Source organism: Mauremys reevesii, linkage group 7 (genome assembly GCF_016161935.1).
Source record: "Mauremys reevesii isolate NIE-2019 linkage group 7, ASM1616193v1, whole genome shotgun sequence".
Taxonomy (NCBI): domain Eukaryota; kingdom Metazoa; phylum Chordata; order Testudines; family Geoemydidae; genus Mauremys; species Mauremys reevesii.
Window position 1 is genome coordinate 46,724,934 of NC_052629.1, and position 26,170 is coordinate 46,751,103.

At 42.7% G+C, this 26,170-nt stretch overlaps 1 protein-coding gene and 2 long non-coding RNA genes across 3 annotated transcripts; 1 reads left to right on the forward strand and 2 right to left on the reverse strand.

Moving 5' to 3' along the window:
- Positions 1–900: 900 nt before the first annotated feature.
- Positions 901–5,149, reverse strand: ADO (2-aminoethanethiol dioxygenase). The gene is given in 2 exon segments (XM_039482632.1): positions 901–4,262; positions 4,265–5,149. Coding segments are annotated over 2 exon segments (720 nt in total). The 5' UTR covers positions 4,680–5,149; the 3' UTR covers positions 901–3,957.
- Positions 5,150–9,232: 4,083 nt separating this feature from the next.
- Positions 9,233–16,028, reverse strand: LOC120369379. The gene is made up of 3 exons (XR_005583129.1): positions 15,856–16,028; positions 14,106–14,303; positions 9,233–9,475 (listed from the first exon to the last, which is right to left on the reverse strand). It is a non-coding gene; the product is annotated as an uncharacterized LOC120369379 (long non-coding RNA).
- A 178-nt stretch (positions 16,029–16,206) lies between these two features.
- On the forward strand, positions 16,207–25,808 carry LOC120369374. Its single transcript, XR_005583116.1, has 2 exons — positions 16,207–16,341; positions 25,140–25,808. It is a non-coding gene; the product is annotated as an uncharacterized LOC120369374 (long non-coding RNA).
- Positions 25,809–26,170: the final 362 nt, after the last annotated feature.

Consider the following 26,170-nt stretch of genomic DNA (forward strand, 5'->3'; position numbering starts at 1 on the left):
TGCTATCTCATACCATATACAGGTGGTTTCCAAAAGACACAGTTGAATGTTTAATGGCTGATTTAACAAAGAAGCTCCAAGACCTGTATGGATGTTGAATGCCACCATATGGGAAACAAAGCTTTCTTGTTTAGCATCAGTAGCTTACTGTATTAAAAATGGTCAGCGATCTGGTTCTTTCAATGCGCTAAAGTTCCAAAGCCCCATTGATTCATGGTCAGGGCAGGGCAGCTCTCCTTCTATGACTGCAGCTCAGCAATGGCTAGTTTGTCCAAAATGTGCCACAGATCTAACTGCAGTTGGATTAGTGCAAGATTATACTCTTGAGTAAGAACAATTTAACATGTTAAAAGATTACATTCCTAGTTCAAGGAGAAAAGAGGCATAAACCTGACAGAAAAAGGATGCATAATAAATAGGTTGATTAAAGAAAACTACAGATAAATCAATGGGGCTAGAACAGAAACTTTAAGACAGCTGACACTACATTCTTAAGTCAATGCCTTTAACTCAGATTTACACCTGTCCTCAAATGTCAAAATATTGAGAATGCAATGCAAATTCTCTGATCTGGTATTCACTATTCAAGCTCTCATGCTGCAGAACGTCTGTTAGTCTATAAGGTGCCACAGGATTCTTTGTTGCTTTTACAAAATATTGAGACTAGACAGCACTTTGACTATATGGGGAGCATAGAAGGTTTATGAAAGGAAGCCATAGATACAGCTAAATTAATGTGTCAGTGCCCTGGCATTTTCACTTACGTAACAGGAAAGACTCATCCTTATGTATAAACTATACAGGAATTAATTCAAAAATAATTCATAACAGACCTTTGTGAGTGCAAAAGGACAAAAAAAATATTCTTTTCACTGAGCTGGGTTCATAAGACTTTTACACTTGCAAGGGAAAATAATCAGAGGCCAACCGTGAGATATCTTGTATTTATTCTATAGTTCATCATCAACAGCAGTAATTTTGCTGTTATAAAAACACAATACCCAGGCTGCAGTGAGAAAGAACAGCAATACAGACTTGAGCCTTCTGTTTAAAGATAGTAAGAGTGTTTGAAGTAAATTCTAATTACTAAGTATATGAAGGTTGCAAAACCTGTTAAACAAAAAGGCTTTTCTTTAATGCATCTTAGTTGTTTGTTTCTTCTTGGCACTAGGACTTGTTTTAATACTGGTCCTTTTAGCTCCACTTTAATAAAGCTTCTGCTGTGATTGTTGCCAGAACATCCTGCAATGTAAGGGATCACTAGCATTAAAGATGCATTAAAGTCACATCCCATTAAACATCATGACTAGTTTTTACATATTGTGTGAAACTGACAGCAAAGAGAGAGAGACGAAAGACAAAAGAGACTAAAACAGGTTAGATAAAAATTCTCTTTGGAGTAGTTTGTATTTCCAGTAGAGCTGCTTGCACCCTACATGCAGTTTTCCATAAGGAATTCTGAAAAAAAGGTCTTCGTTAGTGTTACAGAACAGAGAATTAGACTCAATATACTGAAGAACCACTAAATATAAGAGAACATGTGATCTCACTGCATATTTATTATTTAAAGCTGAGCTGCAATGGAATTCCAGGAGAAGCAAGTATGGCAGCTGTAGAAATCAGGCACTTTGAAGTGCCAAAAAATAAATGAAAACTGCATGAAATAACATCTTCTGTTTTTCAGAAAACTGAGATTTGAAAATGTAGTGTGTGTTCCAGTGCATTTCATATCCAATCTTTTGCAGGCAAGAACAAGCTCCTCGAAGTATTGTTAAATACAGAGCCACAAAAGGATTATTTTAAAACACACATAAGCAACTATACAGGAAAAACAAATCTGCTTTTAAAATGCACAAAACAAAGAAAAAATAGTCAAGGGAGAACTTCCAGAACAGGTTCCTGTATCAATTATGAAGTGGTTAAGTCAAGTCACTACTCCAAGACCAGGAGAGTCAAGGCTACCCAAGTTTGGGTCTCTAGTAGAAAGTGTGTATTAAGATATGCAGGCACATAAAATCTTTCCCTGCAGTATAAACAGAGTATTTCACTAATAGAAAAAGTATCTTCATTGTTAGAAAGATCATACTATCATAGGCAAACTAAACCTCAGGACTGCTTACACCGCAGCAAAGCAAAATTCACTGTTTTCTTACACTATGTTTATGAAAAGCCTTATGAAAAAGCAATATTTATAAATAGTATAAAGAGGGAAAACACAGGGCTTATAAAGCCTGTAATGTTCTGTTATGTATCAAAATGTAGGCCTCGCTTTCAAGGAATGTCCTCCGGTCAAATCCGGTCCCAAATTTAAAGGACTGTGTTTATATACAGCTCTAAGACCACTAGAAGAATTCCCACAAAACATTTAAATAGCAATGACATTTTAAAAAAAACTTGTGTAGTGTTTCCACCTAACATAGGGCTGCATGAGTGCTTTAAAGTGAAATTGATTAGAAGCTGACTGTTCTATTTTCATTAATCAAAGAAATGTACAAAAGACCCACAAATTTTACAAGTTTTCAGTTTTAATCTTATGTTTTATGTAACGTAAGGAATATTTAAAGTAGTTTATCTGACAATGTCCCTTTATAATGTGACAAACCTTAATTTATAATTAACTGTAACCTTAGAAATGGCTAGTGTTGATTCTAGGAGCATTTCCTGGCCCAAGAGTTGTTCTATGTCTTCCTAGTTCCATTTAGATCTTCTTGATGCTCATTTCAGAGACAATCCCCAACAAACACTGAAGATTTCCCATTTGTTTATTACCTTGAGTGGTGAGGATAAACTCCCTATTCCTACCCACAAAGTAGGGAAGCTGCATTTGAGGAGACACTGTCAGTGGGCCTAGACAGGCTGGAAATACCACCTCATGAGTTTTCAGAGTATTTACAAACATGCCTTATAGAAGAGTGAAGTTTTATTGCATTTATTCTCTTAACTTTAGGAAGGAAGCGGGATGAAAGAGGGGTATCAAAAACTAAACAGTGGTCCTAAGTGGTTAGAGAAAATACTGGTATTTACTTTAACATTCAGTTGTGTGGAAGTTTAAACAGCACTACTTTTGCATGTCTTCACATCAGTCAAAAGGAGAAAAAAAAATCCACTGGATCCTTTAGTGCCCTCCACTCAAAAAGCTTGGCAGTAAGCACAAAGAGGTTTTAGTTTTGTAGCTTTCCTGCAAATACAGTCTATGTCATTAACAGCGGTAGTTCTGGCTGGATATTGCTATTCTCTTTAGCCAGGAATAGGAGATGCTCAGCCACCATAAAGCAGCTAAGCCTGTATAACTGCCCTGATAAAACACACCAAATCAGCCAGGGATATGATTTGGGTTTCCTGTGTGTGTTAATTGGCTGGTGTCTTTCTGATGATTTGGATAGGGAAATAGTACCATAAATCTGCCCCAGAAACTGTTCTCCTGTGCGCACCATTGGCAAAAACACACAAGATTTTTCCACCCTTAGTTTAGTGGCAATCAGCTCCTCTGGGGCAAGGTCTGTGTATAAAAAGTTGTTTCTACTGCAATTATCCATGGCAGAGAAGCAGTACCCTAGAAGAGTGCAGCCCATGGCCCCAGCAGCTGGATGCTTCATTGTTGGAACTGATGAGCTGAACTGAGACAATGATAGCCCAAGACATGCACACATGTCCCAGGGAGGCTGGGGAATGGCTTTCCGCACCCGAGGACTAGGAGCTGGGCCTGCTGTAGTGTCTAGCATTACTTCAAAGGCGGCTGGGAAGGGAATCGTGGCTATGGCTTTTGTACAGCGAGTGTAGCCGCTGCGACATCTCGAGTGAGCCACGGCACAAGCCAGCTCCTCCCGTCCCGCTGCTGGCGACTCTTCGACCTCCTGCCGGAGGAGGAGGGGCCCCCTACTCCAGCGGGTCCCACACGATCCCTGCCGGGGAAGAAATAGTGGCTGGGGAGGGGGGACCGTCCGTCCTCCACCGGCTTCAAGGGGAGACCTTGGGCCCCGGGTAGGGCTCTCCGCCACACCAGAAATCCGCCGCCTGCGGGGTCTCTACCAGCCACACCTCGCGGGGCAGGTCGTGGGGCTCGGCGGCGGGCGCCTCCAGCAGGCGGTAGTAGTGGCAGTCCCGGCCGTTCTCGGGGTCGTAGGGGGGCGCCAGGATGTCGAGGAAGGCGGCCGGGCCGTCCACGGCGTCGATCTGGTGCAGGTTGTCGGTGTGCGGCGAGAGCAGGCAGGGCGGCGAGGCGGGCGTGCAGAGCTGGCGCGAGCGGAGCAGGGCGCGGCGGCGGACGCCGGGCGGCGCGGCGGGGGCAGCAGCGGGTCCAGGCAGGCGATGCGCAGGCTGCCGTAGAGCACCTTGAGCATGCCGTTCATGCCCGGGTGGTCGTGCAGCGGGATGCAGGCCCCGCTCCGCAGCAGGAACACGCCCATGCTGAAGCTCTCCGTCTCGCAGATGTGCATGTAGCTCACCGGCGGCACCGCCCCGGCCCCGGCCCCGGCCCCGGCCCGCGGGCAGCCCGCCCCCGGCACGGCCGCCGGGCCCCGCGGGACCAGGTGCAGGTCCTCGGCCCGCACCTCGTTCAGCAGCTGCTGCAGCCGGTGCAGGTTCTCGCCGAAGCCCGGCCCCGGCGCCGGGCTCCGGAAGGTGATGCGGGCCTGCTTGGCCACCCGCTGGATCAGGGAGGCCATGTTGTCCCGGGGCATGGTCGCTCCTGGGTTAGCGCGCTCGGCACTGCCCGCCCGGGCGCTGCTCTCCGCCGCGCTCCCCACCCCCACTCCAGGGCAGGGCACGCCCGTCTGCGCCGGCGCGCACGGCCTCTTGCATCATGGGGCGTGTAGTCTTCCCCACGCCACCCAGGAGGCTCGGCCCAGTGCCCAGTCTTGTCCCTGCCGGATGGGCAACGCGTGGCTAGCGCCGGGGGGCTGTAGGCTGGGAACTGCCTGGCTCTGCTGAGCTACCGCGTTCGCAGGCATAGGCACTGCCGGGTAAGGAAGCTTTCAGGGTGAAAGAGAAAACTACATCTCCCAAGGGACTGGCCCGGTGCGTTTCCTGCTGCAGGAAGAGGGCTTTGAGCTCATGGTCCTCGAGGGCCTAAAAGGCACCAGGCACCGAAGCGCTGAAAGAACTATGCAAGCGCTTAGCAAGCAGTGCGGCCACCTGTGTTCCCTGCTCTTGCAATCAGAACACGGCAGGCCTGGGGGTGCAGATCAGGACACGTGCTACACAGCACAGCAAAGGTTTTCCCGTAAAGAAAAGCTCTAAAGCTGTCTGAGTGCACGGTACGCTCTTTCTCTTGATATGTTGCAGCCTGGAACATATACAGACATAAATACCTCCAGAAACTCAGGAGAGCCGTGGTACAATTTTTTTCAATAGCCCCGGGAGCTGGGTGTAGCTGCAATCCCAAAGTTGTGATGCCTAGACCTGTTCTTTCAATCAGGTGATGGCAAAGTCAGGGATTATTGGATATGCATAAATATTTACAATACTGACTAGTAACATATACATGCTATTATTAAAGCTGTGTTTTTCTGTGAGCAGCTCTCTGTTCTCCCAGTTAGGAATTCTGCATTTGTTTCAAATGCTGCAGCCTTAATATTTGGGTGTCCAATTTGAGAAACCCAAGGGCTTGATTTTTATTGTTCAGGCCCTAAATATCTCAAGATGAGTATCCAAAATTAGTGATCATTTATTTAAAACTTTTGCCAGTAAACTTTTTCTCAATTTCACAATCTAAAATGGAGAAACAGTATTTATCTATCTATTTCACAGTGGTGTTATAAGGCTTAAATTCTCAATCCTGCAAGTTATTGTGTGCAACTGTACCCCTGTACCTGTGCAGAGTCCTATTGACTTCAAGTCAGAGGTCTTCTTGTGTGCAGTTGTGTAAGATCAGGACCTACTTCATTAAAGAGACACCAACAACTTAAAATCACACTTATGTCTGAACTCTTTTTTACCTGATGTTGTTATATGTTACACCTAAATTGACAGATATTCTCTCTCTTCAGTTTATGTACCCTGTGCAATGCACAACACTTTGTGTACAATCACTTGCACTGTTTCTTCTGGGTAGTCAATTAGTCACTAGTCCTGCATTGTGATCAGTTTTTCTGATAGCAGACTCCCTTTGTGGATCACAATGTAGGATCAAGAGTCCAAACAAATATGCAGATGAACTGGATAAATTTTAAAACAATTTATTCAGATGCATAAGTATTTGTAGGGCTGATCCCTTAGAACGACATAAACAAAAGGGAAAAGTAACTTTCTCATAATAATGGGGGAGAGTATTCTTTTTAAACATAAGAAAATGTAATTGTAAATTTAGAAAAATTGGCAAAGGGCTCAGGAGAGGGTGCAGTCCCTGAAACTACTTTTTAATTCATTTTTGAAATTTAATGATTTAAAGTTGATATGTCATTTAATGTTTGCAAATTGCTGTGATTCTGCAAACCGCTATGTAGATATTATTATTAGTCGCTATTCATTTGTTATAACGAAACTATTTTATTCTATAAGTTTTATTGCTAAGAACTTCGGGTTTGTTGCTTTTTAAAAAATCTAACAGTTTGTCTTCTTTTAGAGAATCTGATTGTCTGCTTAGTACAGGTAGCTGGCGACTGCAAGCATTTTCTTTCTTTTCTCTTCCTGGGTGTCTTTACCCTCTTTTTTGTGTCAGATTAAATTGTTTGCCTGTCATTAACAGAAGCTAATCATCAACAAGAGCATCGGTTCCAAATTATGACCTTTGAAGATTCTGAATATTGTCAAATGGGATGAGTGGCAGTCTTTTTACCCAGACATGGCATGGTGGTGCAGAAGTGGGACTGTCTCACAGTCTGATGTAAAAAAAGGTACTGCATCTACTTTGGTGGCACATGACATATAATTATTTTCATTGAAATATTAATTACTGCCCATATAGTCTCATATAGGATAAGAGACAACTCCTGTGTTGATAGCGCTTTTCTTGCTCAGCCCTTGACAAAGTTGTTGTAATTGTATTGCACAACTTGGTAACAGGCATAAAGTATATGTGTTTTCAGCGAACACATTGGTACTAATATTTGTTTTATTACCTTCTTAGCATTACACGTGCACAGGAGAACATATCTTCCGCCTAGCGAATATTGTAAAGTTCTTTGAATGCTTTTGAAATTAAAAAACAATTATTTGTATGTTTAGAATATAATAAAGACAAGCTGATTTTGATTTGCTGCAAAGATTGGCTGAATGGTAAAAATTTTATTAAAGCTAATGTTAAAAAAATTCTATAATAGGTTGGGAAAAGAGTGTCTGTACATCTGGGTATAAAGCTTAGATTATCCACAAATATAAAGTTTGTTTTTAAGAGTCATTATTAAATTGAATAAGAACCCAGTGGATACAGCTTGTCAAATTCAACAATTTTAATTAAAAAATGAAGAACATATTTTGTGGACGAATGATACCCTTACTCAATGAGATATGATTTTAGCAATAAGTTATATGGTGTCTGTCCTGCCTGGGGTATTGCATCGTGTATGGCAGGGGTTCTCAGACTTTTGTACTGATGTCTCTTTTCACACAGCAGGCCTCTGAGTGCAACTCTCCTTATACACTAAAAACACTTTTTTAATATATTTAACACCATTATAAATGCTGGAGGCAAAGCGGGGTTTGGGGTGGAGCCCGCAATCCCTCACATAAAAATCTCGTGACTCCCTGATTGATTGGTTGTTTTGTTGGGGAGGGGGAAAAGTGGTCACCAGTTTGTTGGTGTTTGAATTTCTGTTATGGATTAACAAATTTATTTGGGCATAGGCTTTCGTGGGCTAGAACCCACATCGTCCCACAAAAGCTTATGCCCAAATAAATTTGTTAGTCTTTCAGGTGCCACAAGGACTCCTCGTTGTTTTTGCTGATACAGACTAACACGGCTACCACTCTGAAACCTGTTATGGATTGTGAGTTTAGATATCTGCCAGAGTGCCTACAGCCTGTGAACAGGCATCTTTCTTTCTTTGTGTTTAGGAGATACATGGTGGCAGGCATTAGATCCTTTCTGTCTGTATTCATAGTAAGTGGGTTACTAAGCAGACAATCCATTCATCAGAAAGTTGGTTGGCATGTGGAACTCTGCTAGAAGCTAAAAGGGTTGGTACATGCCATACTGATGCTCCCCTCCTACTCAGCTCTATTCTGTAGGACCAAACAATTATTGAGGTGTAAAAGCAATTATTTTTTAGCAGTTACTCCAGCCAAGAGCACAATATTAATGACAGATCCCTTCAGTCATAGACATGCTAACTCAGGACAAACGTTTGTTTGGACATTTACTCTCTCAGCGATCACATTTTATGCTCATAGATAATTGCTTGAATGCTTAGTCTTCTACCCGTCGGTTCCTATTGTGTGTTGCCAGGTGAAACAGTTTCACTGGAGTAGAGATGCCAAGTTCATAGAGTCATTTAAGAAGTCTGTGTAATGTGTCTGGTATAAGGAAGGAATTGGTTAGCACAGAAGACCAGGATCCAGGACCCCTGGGTTCTAATCTCAGCTCTGCTACTGATTTAACCTTTCTGTACCTCACTTTATCAGTCTGTAAACCTGTATATAATACTTAGGGTGACCAGATGAGAGGAAGAAAATAACAGGACACATGGGGGGGGGGGGGTTGTCACCGGCAGAGCAAAAAAAAAAGGGGGGGGGGCGCAAACTATCAGGACAAATTGCATCCCGATCAGCCATCAGTTGGGACGTGGGATGAACGCCTAAAAATCAGGACAGTCCTGATTTTATTGGGATGTTTGTTCACCTTAATAATACTTGCCTACTGTGATGCTTCCCAAGGCTGTGAGGCACCTCGCTACCACCTGCCCTTAGCACAAGGAAACCTTGTCCTGTGTCTGCCATGGGTCAGCTCCACAACACCACTGTCCACATGCAACACAAGCACTTCCCTCTAGGTCTCGCAGGCCCTACTATCACTCCACAGGTTAGTGATGGGCACATTCCAACCCTCAGGCCCTCTGAACGTCTGGAGTGTCCACTGGACGCTCACAGTATTCACAGATTCACTGCTTCCAAATAAACAGTACACCTCAGCTTACCACTTGCACCTCAGATCACTGCTCTGCTTAACACACAGCACTTAGATCTATTTATAGTGAAATCAAGCCTCAGTTTATTTAACAGCGCATAGAGAATCAAGTATTAAGTAGAAGTATGCATTCTGGGGCCTATACTTAATTAACCAAATACGCTCATGGCTTGTACAGTGTTGCTCACCCAAAATTCTTGCAGCGCTTTTCGGTCAGGCTGGCTGTGATTCTCCTTTCCTGAGACAAACTCGCTGTCGGTTTGCCTTCTAAGTGAAGAATTCATTGTGACTCATTGCACTCCAAGAAACTGCAGACATGTCCTTTGTCTTTATTCATATACAGGACACCCCCTTGTTTGTTTCTTCCTGTAGATTTCTTCTTGTAGATTTCATATTCACTCAGTCCACACCTGGCTGCGTATACAAATAGGCCTGCAGTGTGAGGCACACAGTACACAAATGTCTAGACAGGGACATGGGTATTGGTTACCTTCTGCGTGAAAGGAACATTTCAGAGGTATGTCACCTCCTGGTGACCTGCCTTAACTCCAAGACCGTAAGATCATAATTTTCAATATAGATATACATATAGATACTTCTTAAATATTATCTCTGCCTACATTTCATTATGATTATGATGACCAGTGGGATTTTGGCTCTTGGTAGAGACCTGACATGCCTCCTTTTGGTGAACTGTTATGTAGATATCCAACCTATGGAATCCTTGTAAAACTCTATGCACCTTCTGTGTCCTCTGCCAAATTAATTTGGCATCAAAGGATCGTTGGGTCACACCTACTTTACAGAGAGGTTGTGAACCTTAAGTGATATTTGTAAATTCCAGTGAGCTCTTTGGATGAAAGGCGCTACAGAAGTATATATTAGTAGTAGTAGTAGTTTATTATTGTTACCATTTTTGCAACATCTTTGCAAGAGCAGTTGCTTGGGATTCCCAGGCCATATTGATGGTAAATTTTACTTTCTACAACTGATCACTTCTTGATGCTTAATATTTTTATTTAATATATTTATTTCAGTTTCTAACAAAGACACACAGTGTCTAACAAAGACACACAGTGTCTTTCCAATAGTTTATGATGCATGTACATCAAATAAAATATATCACATAGACATTTTCAGAACATTAATATAAAAGTCCAACCCATAATAGAATCAAGCCATTCAGCCAAACCAACGGAATAAACAAATCCCACTTTCTGCTTCAAAGCTGATTTCTTCACCGGTCCTCACCCACCTTGAATGTGGGGGGAAAGAGAGACTTTGCAGCCTACTTTTATGGAGTGTGAATGTCCAGGGCACTTAAGACTGCTTTGCATTGTCAATGTGATGGCCAGGATCTGTAAAACCAGTGTGATTCACATCAGAATCAGGCTCCAGTCTTGGTTTCCTGCTCTGTTCCTCCTCCATGAGACATAGATCATGCTTAGATATGCATTGCATGCTTTTACAGCTGTTACCATCCTTCTGCATTTTCCCATCCTCTTTCTGCCATTCCTCCTCTATTTCTTCAAAGCCCTTCCCAAAGACTGCCAGTTTCTCTCTCTCAGATTCTCTTTTCCAAACTGCCACCCTTTTCTAGAACTTTCCCCGTGTTCCTGAAGTATCACTCACTGGCTGCTACTGTTTTCTGGGTTCCCAGTTCCTGTTAACTTGTTCTGACACTGATTAACTACTAAGGGTGTGATCAGCTCATAGAAGTTATAGATACGGGTAATGGTCAGGTAGATCAATGACCATGAATGAACATACATTTCATTGTATAATGTCAGTTGTTAGCTATGGTTAATGAAATGTCACAACATTGGACCATCTCACAAGGTATTAAATCATTGGATAAATAATTTAAAATTAGACAATTTTTCACATTGTTGAGCATTGCAGATCTGTGTTTATACATAGCAAAGTAATATCTGTTTAGATAGCTGAGTTTTTTTAGCAATATTCCTGTCAATGAATTTGTAAGGCAACACAACTTTTAAAAAATAGCAGCCACCAGTTGAATGGATGACTATGAACGCTAGCCAAATATGCTTCAGATTAGGAGATCAAGACTAAAAAGAGAGACAGTCAACAACATTTCCATAATATTTGCTCTCTCTCTAGTAATGGTTTACAGAGAAGAAGAAAATCTCTGTTTAGCTTGAAGCTTGTTTCTCTCGCCAACAGAAGTTGATCCAATAAAATATATTACCTCATCCAATTTGTGTATCAGAGTAAAAGAAAGTCAGTTATCAGTTATTTTTAGGAAAATGTATATAGCACTGGGTAAACAGAGGAAATTAAGTAGGACATATTTATCCCTGATATAACCACTGAAATCAAAAGGCATGAATTGGGTTCATATATCAGACTTCAGACAGATCTTACATATATATCAAGATTCCCACACGCCTCTTCCACTGCTTCACTGATATACATCCTGTATATCATTAGCCACATAATTCACACTTTATGCTCATCATTTGTTGTGACCTCTGAATTAAAGGCACAGTTAACTCTATATAAAACACATCAGTAGTGAGAGCTATGTTGACAGCTTGTTACTGAACAGCCTACAGCAGGACTTGTGATTTAGAGGAGGAAGGTGAGTGTAGCTGGATGGTCCTTAGTGCATGACTTAAGAGAGAGAATGGGCCCCATTCTGATCTCAGATAAGCTTAGCTCCATTGATTTCACTGGAGAAAGTCAGATCAGAATCAGGCATAATATCTCTGATTACATCAGAGAAGAGTGTTAGACTGCTGTGATATACAATAAGGCAATCGAGGTCCTGCCCCACCTTCTGCACTGTGACAGTCGAGGACTGGTTTTGGGGGAAATGCAGGCTCCTTTAAAAGTATTTAGCCATTGCTGCACCTTCATGTTCTGCCTCATAGATCCTGGAGGTGTTCTGCTTGTAGGAAGATTGTCGCCAGCCATAAAAGCGGGTGTAGTGCAGTGGTGCTGACACAATTGATGCTTAAGCTTTACCAGGTAATGCCTTATTTGAATGAGACAGTGAATAGAGAAAACATATGGGAAAAAGGGGGAAAATACCCCTCCTTCTTTAGGGAAAGAGCTTTCAGTTGAAATTCTGTCACGTTCCAAGGGTTGTGCAGTGTCCTTTTTTTATTTAAAGATGGGCAGATTACATAGGTGATCATAAATATGAGGTGTTTGGATATAAAATGTGGGTCCTGGAGAATACTGTTGCATTGTTCAACAAGATATTTCAGAGGACTTCTAGAAATAGGAGTTGCTTTGCCCCCATCACTGCTGTAAAGATGAACTCAACTCTGTAGTTCAACAGTCTTTCACAGCACTGCCATTATATGCCCAAGAACTACTTCCTGGGAAAAGGCTTTCTAATCTTTACTCACGTGAGTATCCCTGTAACTTAGTGGACCTTTATTTCAACAGAACTACTCACATGAGTAAGGACCGCTATCATGCAGGGTCAGTCCCAATGGGCCATATTTTCAAAGGAGCTCAGATCTCATTTAGGCACCAAAATAAACCATGTTTTCAAGAGTGCTCAGCACATTGGGTCCTTATTTCTTTTGAAAATCTGTCTGCAAGTGTCACAGTGGGAGCTGCTGAGAGCTGAGCATTCTTGAAAATCTGGCTCTTATTTAGGTGTCTATATGGGAGCTGATCTCTTTTGAAAATCAGGCCCAACATGGTTAGCTCGTTACATAACAGTAAAAATCTAAAATGAAGTTAAAGTAATGGTTCCATTTTATGAGAAATGGATGTCTGCACATCCAGAAAGTCAATATTTAATGGATTTTAATCTCTCACAGTTAATATCAATATATAACTCTGATGAGGAATCAATGTTCTGTTGAAATCAGAGCAGAACAGAACTAATGCGAAGCTAGCAGAGGTTTTCTCTGGCAAACACCAAAAGTCCTGTGACCTGGGAAAGCCATAATAACAAATGCTAGGTAAATATGAAAAGAAATTTGCTATGAAATGTACATGGCCCCAAAGATACAGCCGGAAGCAGATATGTATCTAGTCAGCGGTTTGGATGCTTAGTTAAGGATTTGTTAGTTCTTCCAAGATCCATGAACACTGAGTAAGTTTCATTTTGAATCTTGCAGCCTAAGCCTGTGGCATGCATCCATGGAGTTAGTAAAGTGTTCCTTTAGTTGACGTTAGTTTTACTGGGTGTTCAGATACTATCAAAACTAGAGAAACTTGCATGAATCTTTGAAGCCATAAAAAGCTATATTCTCCTCCTTCCTTACTGCTGCATAATCATCTAAATAAAAAATATATCATCAGGAATGTGTCCAGATACTGTTTTATGAAGAATGTAATTAGAAACAAATGGGAATTCATCTAATTAAATTGGATCATCTTGCAGTGTGCTGCACACCATAATAATGAGACACACTTTTTTAGTCTTGTAATTGACAGTAGTAAAGACACAATTAATAATAAAAAAAAGTACTATGTCTGCTTTAGATTTTTCCCTTGTGCCTCTTTATTGCTGGCTGCATTTAAACCAGATGATATTTAGTTTATATAGATGCATTCAGAAGTAATATAATGTATAGGAGTCATTTACAGAAATAGATTTTATGTACAAAAGCTCTTAACTCAGATCCTGGTTATATATATATAGAGCAATGACACTTTTTTAACATCAGGGGTTTACACACGCTGTGGAGGTAGGATGGGTCAGTGAGGCTGACTGAGTACAACGTGTTCAGCAGTGGTGCTAACCGCTGCCTTGAAAAGCAAGAAGCAGCATGAATTACCACATAGTGCTTGCTGTGAAAAGCAGCCCTAGAAATGGGCTGAGAGGCTAGCCCCATCTGCAGTTTTCTAAGCCATGCCTCCTTAGATCTGACAATTTCATTCAGCAACTTTATTTGGTGGGCCCCTCACCTAGTTCCCAATCTTGCACCCTTTAAAATCAATGGACAAACTCCAGTTGGCTTTGATGGTGCAGAATGAGGTGTTAATAAGAAAGTATTGCCCAGTGAGTGAGCTGGGGGAAAAGCAGCTCTCTTCCCTCTCCCCCACAACTCACCTTCAAATGACAGGACAAGATTTTGCTCTAAATATCCAAGGAAAGGCACCGTTGAACACTCACTAGGACTTGCTTCATAATTCTCATCAACTGCCAACATTTACAGTCTGACTTATATTTGTTTCACAGTCCATGTATGTTACTCCCATTAACACTCGCGTCAGGAAGAGAGCGTGTACTTTGCTTGCTTTCAGAGACCTGAAATATAGAAATACATTTGTGTTACTGTAAGCCATGATTCTACTCCCATTGAAGTCAACAGTAGTTTTGCAATGGATTTCAGTGGCATAGGATCAGGCCTGTAGGTTTTTACATTTATTCTGGATTCATGAAAAGTTTTAGGTGCAGGGCTACCATTGCTTCTGTGTTACCTAGTAGCTGTAGGATTAAAATAATGGTATTATCCTATTCCCTTTCTTCAAGTGAGAATACCTTGCTTTAAAAATAGTGATCAGACTCACCAGAGTCACGCTGGTGAAACTCCGTGGACTTCATTTGAGGTACTTGTGATTGATACTAGAGGCGAATCAGGCCCTGGGCCTCATTTATCATGTCCCAGAGTATCATGACCGCATTAATAGTTGGTACATACATCTCTCACTCTAAGCTTTGAAAATATGCCTCTTAGGAACCAGAATCTTCTATTTTGGGAAAATACCGGCACAAATTCTAGTAGAAAGAGGTATGAATTCTTTTCAGGAAGCACTGCATTGCAATGTGGCAAGCTTTTCCCTGAAAATCAGTTATTACTTGGTGTGAGAATGGTTCAGTTGGGCCCTTTGTAGGGGAGCTGGTAATCTGCAATATTCAAGGGTCTGGATTCTCCACTGCCTTGCACTATGTGGCGTTATTTGCATAATTTACACTATACAGTGTAAAATGCTGCTAAATCAGTATGGTCAAATTTTACCCTCCCTTTGTGCAGGTGTAAAGACGACTACATAAGGTGCAAGGCAATACAGAATGTGACACTGGAAGTTCTGCAACCAATCCCACTGCAGGGGCTTGCTGCGAGTGTTGTGGGTTGATAGTCTGCTAGCACACTGGCTGCATCATGAATGTGGAGGCCAGCGCTGTAGGTACTTCAAGCACTTAGTTCTACCCCTGTAGCTCTCGCTGGCTTCCCTTAAACCAGTGGTTCCCAAACTTGTTCCGCTGCTTGTGCAGGGAAAGCCCCTGGTGGGCCGGGCCGGTTTGCTTACCTGCCATGTCCGCAGGTTTGGCTGATCACGGCTCCCACTGGCTACGGTTCGCTGCTCCAGGCCAATGGGAGCTGCGGGAAGCGGTGCGGGCTGAGGGACATACTGGCCGCTGCTTCCAGCAGCTCCCATTGGCCTGGAGCAGCAAACCGTGGCCACTGGGAGCTGCTATCGGCCGAACCTGCGGACGCAGCAGGTAAACAAACCGGCCAGGCCTGCGAAGGGCTTTCCCTGCACAAGCATCGGAACAAGTTTGGGAACCACTGCCTTAAACAGTTGCACCATTTTTTTTTTCTGTAAGTGGGTTGCAGAAATAAAAGGTGCACGTACCCGATCTGCAATTACAATCAATGACCAAAACAATTGTTCCTAACCCAGCCCCTGTGGGCAGCTCAGTACTGGGGTATCAAGGCAAAAGTTTTCTCTTGTAACCTGTCTCATGCTGGCCTCCTGCCTGCAGGCCACTGCCCTGGATTCCCCTGCTGTGCTTTCTTAGCCCTCTAGCTCTCCTGCTGCTGCGGCAACCTCCAGTCTGCTGTTCCTGCTCTCACCTAGCTGTCAGCTCTCTCGAGACACCTTTCCTTTTCCTGGACTCTGAGGATTAGAGGAACCCTCTACTGACTGGATGATGTGGAGGGTAACACAGTGCCCAGTAATGAATGCTACACTCACTAGTCATTACATTTGTAATAAATGAGTGACACACAGGAGTGCTGGTTAGAGACCCATCTTTATTTTCTGTCATCAGTCACTTGACTTGGGCCAATGTCACAGAGGTTAATATTCCTGTCATATGAGTGGGATCCGTGTCCACTGGCAGTAATATTTACAGAGGTGACATTGGGAGTTGCCATGGAAACTCTTCGGTTGCATTGATATATGCCTTTGAGTTCTAGAATTGGGAGCTAGTTGGTGGCAGGTTAAATTGGCCAGTTGCTGGAGCTAAAGGTGGATTTTGCTTTTAGCTCAGAGAGTGAGCTCTGAAGAAACAGTATTAGGGATCTGTGAATCCCACAGATCATATGAGCGCCGTTGAGGTAAATATCTTGGAGAAAATGTGGCTTGAAGTTTTGAGGCTGGTGTAACTGCTGGAGAGATCAGGTTGTTTATTACACAAGCCTCTATCTGTTAGCATTGAGAGGACTGAAGAAAGGGATTATCTTCTTTGTTTTTAGTACTAGGACATATTTAGTACATTTTGTTTGTCTGATATTGGATTCTTTTCATTTTGTTGTGTGTAAATACTGGTATAAACACATTTCTCTTTTGTTCTGTCTTCCCTAGTCGGAGTGATGCTTGTTAGCAAAATGAACTAATGGGGATAAGTAACCTGTTCCGGTCTGCCGTTGAAACAGGATCCATTTTAAATTAAGGCCTTGGAGGGATACCCTGGAACTGTGTTTTCAAGAGTTATAACAAAAGTGAATGGAGCTGGCAGCATATAAATCAACAAACAAACCCTTCAGTCCACACTTGTTACTGACAGAACCAGTAACTGCCAACACTATTTACTTTGGTGAAAAAAATTACTGGACCAGATTCTGCTCTCATTGCACTGGTGTAGATCCAAAGTATCTTTGTTGACTTCAGTGGGATTGCTTTGTATTAAACCAAGGCAAATGAGATCAGAATCCAATCCTTTGATAATAGTTCCTTCTTGGCCTGTGTGTATTGGGACTGAAATCAGCTTTTATATGTATGATTTATAAAAGGTGAAATTAACATTTAATTGGTGTTAATACAGGTTGTTTGGTACAGATTCACTAGTCTGGTCAGGGGCCAGTTTAGTCCCTGTGGTGAGTTAGAGCAGCCTCTGTTACCTACTTTGTAATCTGGATTTTTTATTTTTTTATACAAAAATGTTTAATTCATTATTTTGCTTTTGTATCCGTTATCTAATATCAGTCTGAATTTGTGTGAATTCTAGTGATATTTAACTGCAATGGGGATGAGTTGACTACAAGAAAAATTTGCTCATTTATGTCACAAACATATTTTAATGTAACTAAAATTATAGAATTGTTTAGAATGTATGGGCAGCAGCTGAAAATTTCATTAGAAGCCTAGTTATATTAAACTCCCTTCCTTCATAATACTTTATGACCGTCTTTTTCCATAACATATTTTGATCATCACTGCAGAAGAAAAATGGACGATTTGTTTAGCGGACATTAGAAATTTATTCGTCCCTGGCTTAAATAATTAGCGGACAGGGAAATTACACCAGAGATGAATTTGGCACTTGAGGTCAAATTTTCAAAATGCTCTCAACCTCTAAAACTTCTTTCCACAGTTTGACAAGGATATTTTCTACTTTTGCAAACAGAATTTTTACATGCAGAACTAGTAGTTAGACAAAATGATATTAGTGCAGACAGATCCAGATTTTTGCCTGTGCAGATATGCAAGTCCAAACTGATGGGGTATGTTTGAAAATGTGTAGAGCATATTCTGTCCTTGAGCCAGAAGCACCAATCCTATTGGCACCACTGGAAAGTGCACATATAAAAGAGTAGGATGTGGCTTTTAGATTTCTGCTTCTGTGGGAGCTGAGGTTTCAGGTTATGTGGAATAACTGAATAGTGCACTTTTCTGTGTAATTGCATTCTAGTATCCACCATACAGTATAATTTGTACAAACTGGAAAAGTCATCCATTACTGTATGTAACAGGAAAGCATCAGGTGTTCAACAAGAGGGAAGGATTTGGGAAGAAAATACAAGGTAATGATATCTGAACAAAAACGTTTACCATTTTCTTTTAAAAACAGGTGTTATGGTTGCTACTACCCAGGCCTACCTAGCATAATCAGCAGTAGATAACAGAAATAACTTGGGCAAAAGTACTGGGCAGTTGTTTCAGCAGGATGAAATATTCTTTCTGAATTTTGCCTACTTGCTAGACCTATTTTTATCAACTTGAGACACAACTATCTTTTTTCCAAGTCAAGGTATGGATGAGATTTTCCTCTCATGTATATTTGTGTATGTGAACGGGTTCCCCCTTCAGCTTCTGGAAACCTGGATAAGCAGTCTTGAGTGAGTTAACTAGTATAAACAGTCCACTATAGAACCTTCATGAAGTGTCCTTATTGTTGTTTATGCTTTGGGTACATCACCATATAGGAGCAGTTTTGTGGCCTTTTATACTGCTTGCAGTCTTCTCAGGGCATCCAGCTGGTGCGCTGATTACCTCCATTAGCTCATTAGGCTCCCTGGAAGTACAAGTGATCCCTTCACCTCTTCCAAACCCAAACTACTTAAGTCCCTTCTACTCTAACCACAGCAAGGGCCCTGAGTGTTCTAAGTGACCAGGCTGCTGATTTCCAAAGGGCTCAGTTTATAGATACTAACAGCACCCTCTCAAAGTATACATCAAGAATAACTCTGTTGACTTCAACAGAGTTACATTGGTGTTAAATGGGTGTGAGTGAGTGGCAATTCAGGCTCTTAGCTTTTTATTGAGAGAATATATATATTGTAGCCAAAGTAAGGTTCAGTTTCACTTTCCACTTGTGACTGAGTTCCTTTTTGATCACATACAATCTATAGCGGTAGTGATGACAAGGATGAGGGAGAAGGATGATCTTGTGGTTAAGATACTGCACTGGAATTCAGGAGATCTGGCTTCAGTTCCTGGTTCTGCTGCAGAGACTTCCTATCTGACTTTTGCAAGTCTCTTAATCAGCCTGTGTCTTAGTTCCCCAACTGAGTGTTTGAGGAGCACAGTTCTTCGTTGTTCCTATCCTTTGTCGGTCTTGTCTTTTTAGATTATAAGCTTTTTGGGTCATGGGCTCTGTCTCTTACCATGTGTTTGTACAGCACCTAGCACAACCAGGTCACTAGGTGCTACTGCAATACAAATAATAATTACTGACTTTTCTTTGGGTCTGTAGTCAGGTATTGAATTTAAAGGATAGCTAGTGGCTAAAGTTGCTTCAGTGGGTGAAATTGATAAAATGCACAGTTCTCATGAGAAGTTCTAATTTCCTGTGTCTGGCACCAGATGACACACACTGAGATATCAGAAACATCTTAAACACCACCTCTAGATCCATTGTTCATCAGTCTGATGTGTGTATTTCCAAAGCACCCATCATCAAGAAATCTAGATGCCAAATATAAAATTAATAGTTTCACTAAATGGGCCAGATCTTAGCTCATCTCAGGAGCAGTGGGTAAAGAGGTAGATTAAACCCACCTTTACACCACCTGCTCTTGTGCTTCAAGAGTTTTGGGACAGTGGCTACTGGATTTGTGTAGCAGCAGATCCATCAGCCCCTGTTTCCATAGGTGCTGACTTCCACTGTTCCCGGTGGGTGCTCCCCCACCCCTGCACTGCCCTCGCCCCGCCTCCATTCCGCACCCTTCCCCCAAGTCCCTGCCCCTGCCCCGCCTCTTCTCCACTTCCTCCCCTGAGCGCATGCCTCCCCGCTCCTCTCGCCTCCCTTCTGGAAAGTCCTAAGTGCTGCCAAACAGCTGTTTGGTGGCAGGAAGCACTGGGAGGTAGGCGGAGGAACAGAGACATGGTGCGCTAAGGGGAGGGGGAGGAGGTGGGGTGAGGGGTGCTTGGCTGCTGGTGGGTGCAGAGCACCCACTAATTTTTCCCTGTGGGTGCTCCAGCTCCAGAGCAGCCACGGAGTCGGCGCCTATGCCTGCTTCCATTCCTCTCCTGGCCCACCCCTGCCTTGGCTCTGTCTAGCCCCCAGGCCCTGCTGCTCAGAGTTATGCAGGGTGTCCTTGCAGAGTTTGATGGAGCACAGGCGGAGCAGATGTTCTTGTGAGGTTTCCCCAAAAACTGCCCCACTCCCACCTCTGGTGACAGAGCAGGCACTGGCAGCCATGGTGGAGGGCAGGGTTATTTTCCCTTGTGTGTTTTAACACTAACAATGCTGACATAAGATATTGTGTCAGCATTAGAGCTGATGGGGAAAGTGTGTGAACCAGGCATGAGTTGTGCAAATAGATGAACCTATAGCATTATAGCGCATCTGCACATGGGATCAGAGAGATAAATAGGCACCCAAGTAAAAGCTACAAAGAAGGAATAAGAAGTTTTACTGGAAGAAAATCGCAGTCACTCTGGGCAATGTCTGCCTGTCATCGTTGACACAGTAGCTATTCAGCTGTACGTATATTGCTGTCTGCTCTGCAGAGGACAGATCATTAATTACAAGGCATGGCAAACTGCAGTATACTTAGGGCTCCTGGGTGATGACAGGCTGACATCACCCAGAATGACTGCAGAAGCAGTGTGCTGCCCAGCCCAACATACGGCTTTTAAAACTGATAAGAACTGTTACCTAAAATGTCAACCTTGAAGAGAGCAGTAAATGTGTTCATGGAAACCTAATAGTCTTCTCTCTCTTTGTCTGTCTCTCAGACACACACTTAGCGTTTGGTTAATTTAATTTCTGATATTAAATTAAATGCCGTTTTCAAATCTCAAGTGCTGTGAGGATTTCCCATGTCAGCGGGATGCAAGGCAATCCTGTGCACTTCTGCCTTGGGGAAGCCCTGGAGCATACATAGTGTGAATACAGTAACAGCTGTGGGTCTAGCTGAGATTGCCAGATTCCGCTGAGAACCTGGTGACCAACAATTTCTGGGAAGATTGAGGACCTGTTTTGGGCTGCGGGGACACTATTGTGGATCAGGCAGATGAGAGGGCTAACCTAGGAAAATGGTGTATGTTAGTCGGGTAACACTGAGCAATGGATGTTGCTGAGCAATGGATGCAGCTGATCTTAGGATGGTGGGATGATCTACTGACTGTAGTTGGGAGAGTAGGCTACAGAGCCGGAGCAAGAAGGGGTCACCCAGGACATGGCCCAACCGCTTTTTGACCTGTCACAGCCCAAGTCAGGGCAAGCAATCCAGTGGCACCAGGGCCGGGAAGGGAGCAGAATGTCATGAGGGAAGGGCCCTGCCTGCATGCTGCGGTGAGAGCCAATGGGACGGAGCAGGGAGCAGTCCTAAGGGACAAGAACTGCTGTGGGATAAGTGCAGTGCTGGCTCAGTCTCCAACCCCTCCACCTTTGGGCAGGACCAGGCCTCCCGGGAGTCACACCACAGTCCCACCACTTTAAATTGTGTCCCACAGCCCCTGAGTTGGAGGGAAAGAGAAAAAGCAATTGTGGATCATATTGGGCTAGACGGACGAATTGGGTGAGGGAGGGAGAATCTGATTGGGTGGAGACAGTTGTAGTAAGTATCCAGACTTCGGGTTTTATCCCTAAATCAATGCTGAAATGTTTGAGATTTCTCCACCACTTCTTATTAATACATGAGAATGTCTTTATACTCTCCTAGCTGGAGTGTCCGTGAATGCTGCAGATCCAATGTACTACCTATAGCACTGAAAATTTGCCCCTTTAGCTTGTAATGACCATCTGTAGATCTAATACTTTCGTTTGGAGATGGAAGTGGCGTACAAAATTATACTGTTCAGTGAAACAAGGGTTTTCCTCTGCTGTTCTTATGGAAATACAAACTGATGATATCATTTCATAACTGGGGTGGAGGGAGGGAGATGGGGATGAATCACCTCTTTGCTGTTCATGAATCACTTCTTTGATACTAACTACTGTAGAGGGCTTAGTACAGATACTAAAACCCAAAATTATCATTTCAAAAACCTGTTAACATTGCTAAGAGACAACAGTATGATCATCTGTCACACAATTTACTAAACCCAAGCACTGAGTAAGCAGGCAAGTGAATAGTTAAGGACAACCTTCATCTTACACTATCCACATAATAAACATGAACATAAATATTCAGAGCTCAATTCTCCTCCAGCTGCCTTGTGCATTCCAATAGCGCACAGCAGCCAGAAAGTTGGATTAACTGGCTCCTGGAGGATTTCCATGGTGTAAAGGGAAGTCCTCAGGTGGCATAGAGTTGGTGTAATGAGTCATTGAAATCCAGTACAAGGGGCATTTTTGGGGTAAGAGGGTATTGTGTGGCCAGGGCACCTTTATGCCCTGGTGATGACCAGAGCTGGACTGATCTCTTGTGGGCAGCAGGGTGTAACTTAGGATATGTCTACACTACCCGCCAGACCAGCGGGCAACGATTGATCCAGCGGAGGTCATTGATTATTAGGGTTGGAAGGGACCTCAAGAGATCATCTAGTCCAACCCCCTGCTCAAAGCAGGACCAATCCCCAAATCCCCCTCTCAAGGATTGAACTCACAACGCTGGGTTTAGCAGGCCAATGCACAAACCACTAAGCTATCCCTTCCCCCATAGAAGATTAGGGTTGGAAGGGACCTCAAGAGATCATTTAGTCCAACCCCCTGCTCAAAGCAGGACCAATCCCCAGTCATATTTTTATCGCGTCTAGTCTAGACGCGATAAATTGATCCTGAGTGCTCTCCTGTCGACTCCTGTACTCCACCGCCACGAGAGGCGCAGGCGGAGTTGACGGGGGAGTGGCAGCAGTCGACTCACCGTGGCGAAGACACCACGGTAAGTCGATCTAAGTATGTCGACTTCAGCTATGTTATTCATGTAGCTGAAGGTGTGTAACTTAGATCGATCTACCCCCCTAACCCCTATTGTAGACCAGGCCCAAGAGAAAACCCAAGGTTGCTTTCCACTGTCATCAGCCTTTAGTCAGCCCCAGGGTCAAAGAGCTACAAAGGAGGCTTAGAACGACCTTTGCCCATCTGCTTCCTCAGCTGTGGAACCAGGCCACTACTGTTATCAACCATAAAGAGACACACATTTCATCAAACACAACAACCCTTAACTCTGATATGTGGAGTGTTTTTAAACTATAATTTGTGTATCTTGATTTTAGTAACTAATATTTTCTTTTTAAGGCTTACAGTAAAATGTGAAATATTATTAGTTAATAGATTTATCATTGGAAAGTAGATATTTTAGAATTAAGTTTCTTATAATAACTGTTTCCTGAGAGTGATGTACAGTGTGTAACACTGTCAATATAAGATTTCAGAGATTATTGCTCCCAGAATTATTCGATAGTTTGTCACAAATAGCAGTGTCTGCTCATGGAAGACAGAGGACTGTAATAATATAATATAATGCTGCGGACGCAGCAGGTAAACAAACTGAACCAGCCCACCAGGGTGCTTACCCTGGCGAGCCGCGTCCCAAAGGTTGCCAATCCCTGATGTATAGTCTCGTAGATGACTGATCCAAAGTCTACTGAAGTCAGTGGAACTTTTTCCATTGACACAGTGGGCTCTGTATCAGGCTGTAAGAGGTTGAATTTGATGCTATAGAGAATAGGAGCTACGATATGTCTGTGCTACAATTGGGCCCATATATTAAATAGTTGCCTTGTCTCAGGGTCCTTAAGTTCCACCAAATCCATGGGTCATCAGTGTTCTGAGGGAGCTAACTCATCACATGAGAACAATTGTTGGCAATGTTAGTGTTAGCTAGAGCTCACGACACTGGACAGCTGCCAGTCCTGCACAGTTTTAATGGGAGGCAATCAAGGGAGCAAGATTTTCCCTGAAGTCAGCTGGTGCACTCAATAAATATTCAGTCCGTCTGATAGAGTTTATCCCCATCCTAACCTAAGGTTAATTTTGATGGCTCCCAGTGGACCTGCCCAGAGTTTGCTATGGGTAGGACGAGATCACAGCTTTTTCCCCAGCCAAGCAGTAGGAATGTGTATAGAGAGCTCTGCTTGACAACATTTAAGCAGTCCTGAAGGCAGACAAACAGATTACTCAGCTGCTTGCAGCTCTGCCGGAGAAATTTGAGAAATGCCTTGCACATATGGGGAAAAAGAGACACACTGGAAATTCACTAATCAAATAGCACCAGCTTAGAAAACTCCAGTGTGATGCTTTAAAACAATTAATTTACAAAACCAAACCTAGAACTAGCAGCAGCAGTAACAATAACGCCTTTCCTTCTCCTAGCCATGGCGGCCTCCCAAAATCAGACAGAAATTAGAACATGGCCTTACAATCACTCAAACAGCTACTGGTTAAAAAGAGATTCACAGCTCCAGAAATTAATTAGAATTAGCTGCTGAAGAATAAAAAGTGTGTAGGAAGAAGCCACTTTCCAATATAATTGGGAGCATTTTGAGGATCAGTCTTTCAACCCTGAAAGATTCATTAGCTGATAAAAACATTAAAACTAAAATACTCAAGTGATGTTCCAACACAGGGACTCACTATGGCCTGGATTCAGGAAAGCATCGCTAGTCAGGAAAACAACTGAGCATGTACTTAAGAGATTCCCGATTAGGGTTAGATTTAAGCACATGATTAACTTCTTTCCTGAATTAGGGCCTAAGACAGATCTCTCTGCTAAATACAGCTACTCCATATATGATAGGAGAGATGGCTGGCTGGACCAACTGCCTCAGAGGGATTTGGACTTAGCAGTTACTAGTCTCATAATGTGCTAGGCGTTTTGTCTGAGTGAGCACAACTGCAGGAGTGGGCTCTCTGTTCGGCTCACCAAACCAGTTCTAAGGGACCGATTTGCCTCATCATTGTTAATGTTTGTTTACATTACAGTAGCACCTGGAGGCCCCAGCTGAGATCAGGACCCCATCGTGTAGACACTGCACAAACACAGAGTAAAAGTTCTTTCTCAGAAGAGCTTCCATTCTAAACAGAACTACTGAGCACCCACAATAAAGTCACCAGGAGCTTCAGGTGCTCATTACTTGTAGCCCCAACTGGTTTTTGGGTTGTGTGCATTTTTGCTTTAGGAAGTGGGGCAGCTGTGATTTGTTAGCTATGTTACTACTAAAGTAAAGATCTAATTATTTTTTCCCCAGATCTTTCAGAAATTCAAGATGATGATGATGATTATTTTAATTTCTTGAGTTTCAGAAGTCAGCCATGGACACAGGAAGAAAGGAAAGAACTTCAGTGGGAGTTTACCCGAGTGAGGAATCAAGCCTGGACTCTATGCATGCAGTTTCTGTACTAGTTTAATGAAGTATGGGAATTGATAGAATGTGTTAGAAACTTCAGACGTCTTACTTCCTCTGCCTGCCCCATCCAGGTCTCATCCCACCTTTTCCAAGTCATTATCCAAGAAGTGTCAGAGAAAGCCCAAGCATCCCTTTTGCTCCCACTTTTGCTTTGGGGGAGGTGGATGGGGGGGAAACAGGAACACTGCACAAGATTCACGCATTCCCCTTGGATGAGTCTGAACTAATTTATCCATTGACTCTGTGATCAGTTAGAAATCAACAGCATGTGTGAAACTGCTGATCACTTTTCTATTCTTCATACAACTGGAAAATTTGATTTGGCCAACCTCGCATTACAGAGATACATGCTCTCCATGGGCTGAGTGGAATACTAGGCAGTCATGACAGTACCAGCCATCATCTCCAGAGACCTTTAATCCCTGACAAATCTTTTCTTCTTGAAAGTAACTGTGGGTGGTCTCCCTTTTTTCTAATTTCAGTAACTTTGGTACATCACTTTCTAGTTATGCAGCTGATGCTCATGTTTGTATGAATAGCTATTAAAAAAAAAGGAAAGATCAGATGTTTGTTGTTTCATTTCCAACATAAATCAAATTTTGTATTCACATTTCAATTCTAGTTTAGCCACAGGAATAGCTTTAGTATTGCTAAGTGTCTGGAGACTATTGACTACAGAGACATGTTTTTAAGCAGGCTATAATAGTTTCTACAGCTGTTAACAGTTCATAGAAGAATGGCAGCATTATTCATCGGTGTTTAAAATGTGCATGACTTGCATTGCACAGAAGTCAGTTTGGAGAATGTCAGAATTTTTTTCTGAAACTCTGCCAGGAAAGTCTTCAATAACTAGAGAAATTCTTTTCACTGGTGAAATCAACATGCAGCACATTGTGTTATTATAATTGCTTAGAGCTCACCATGAAA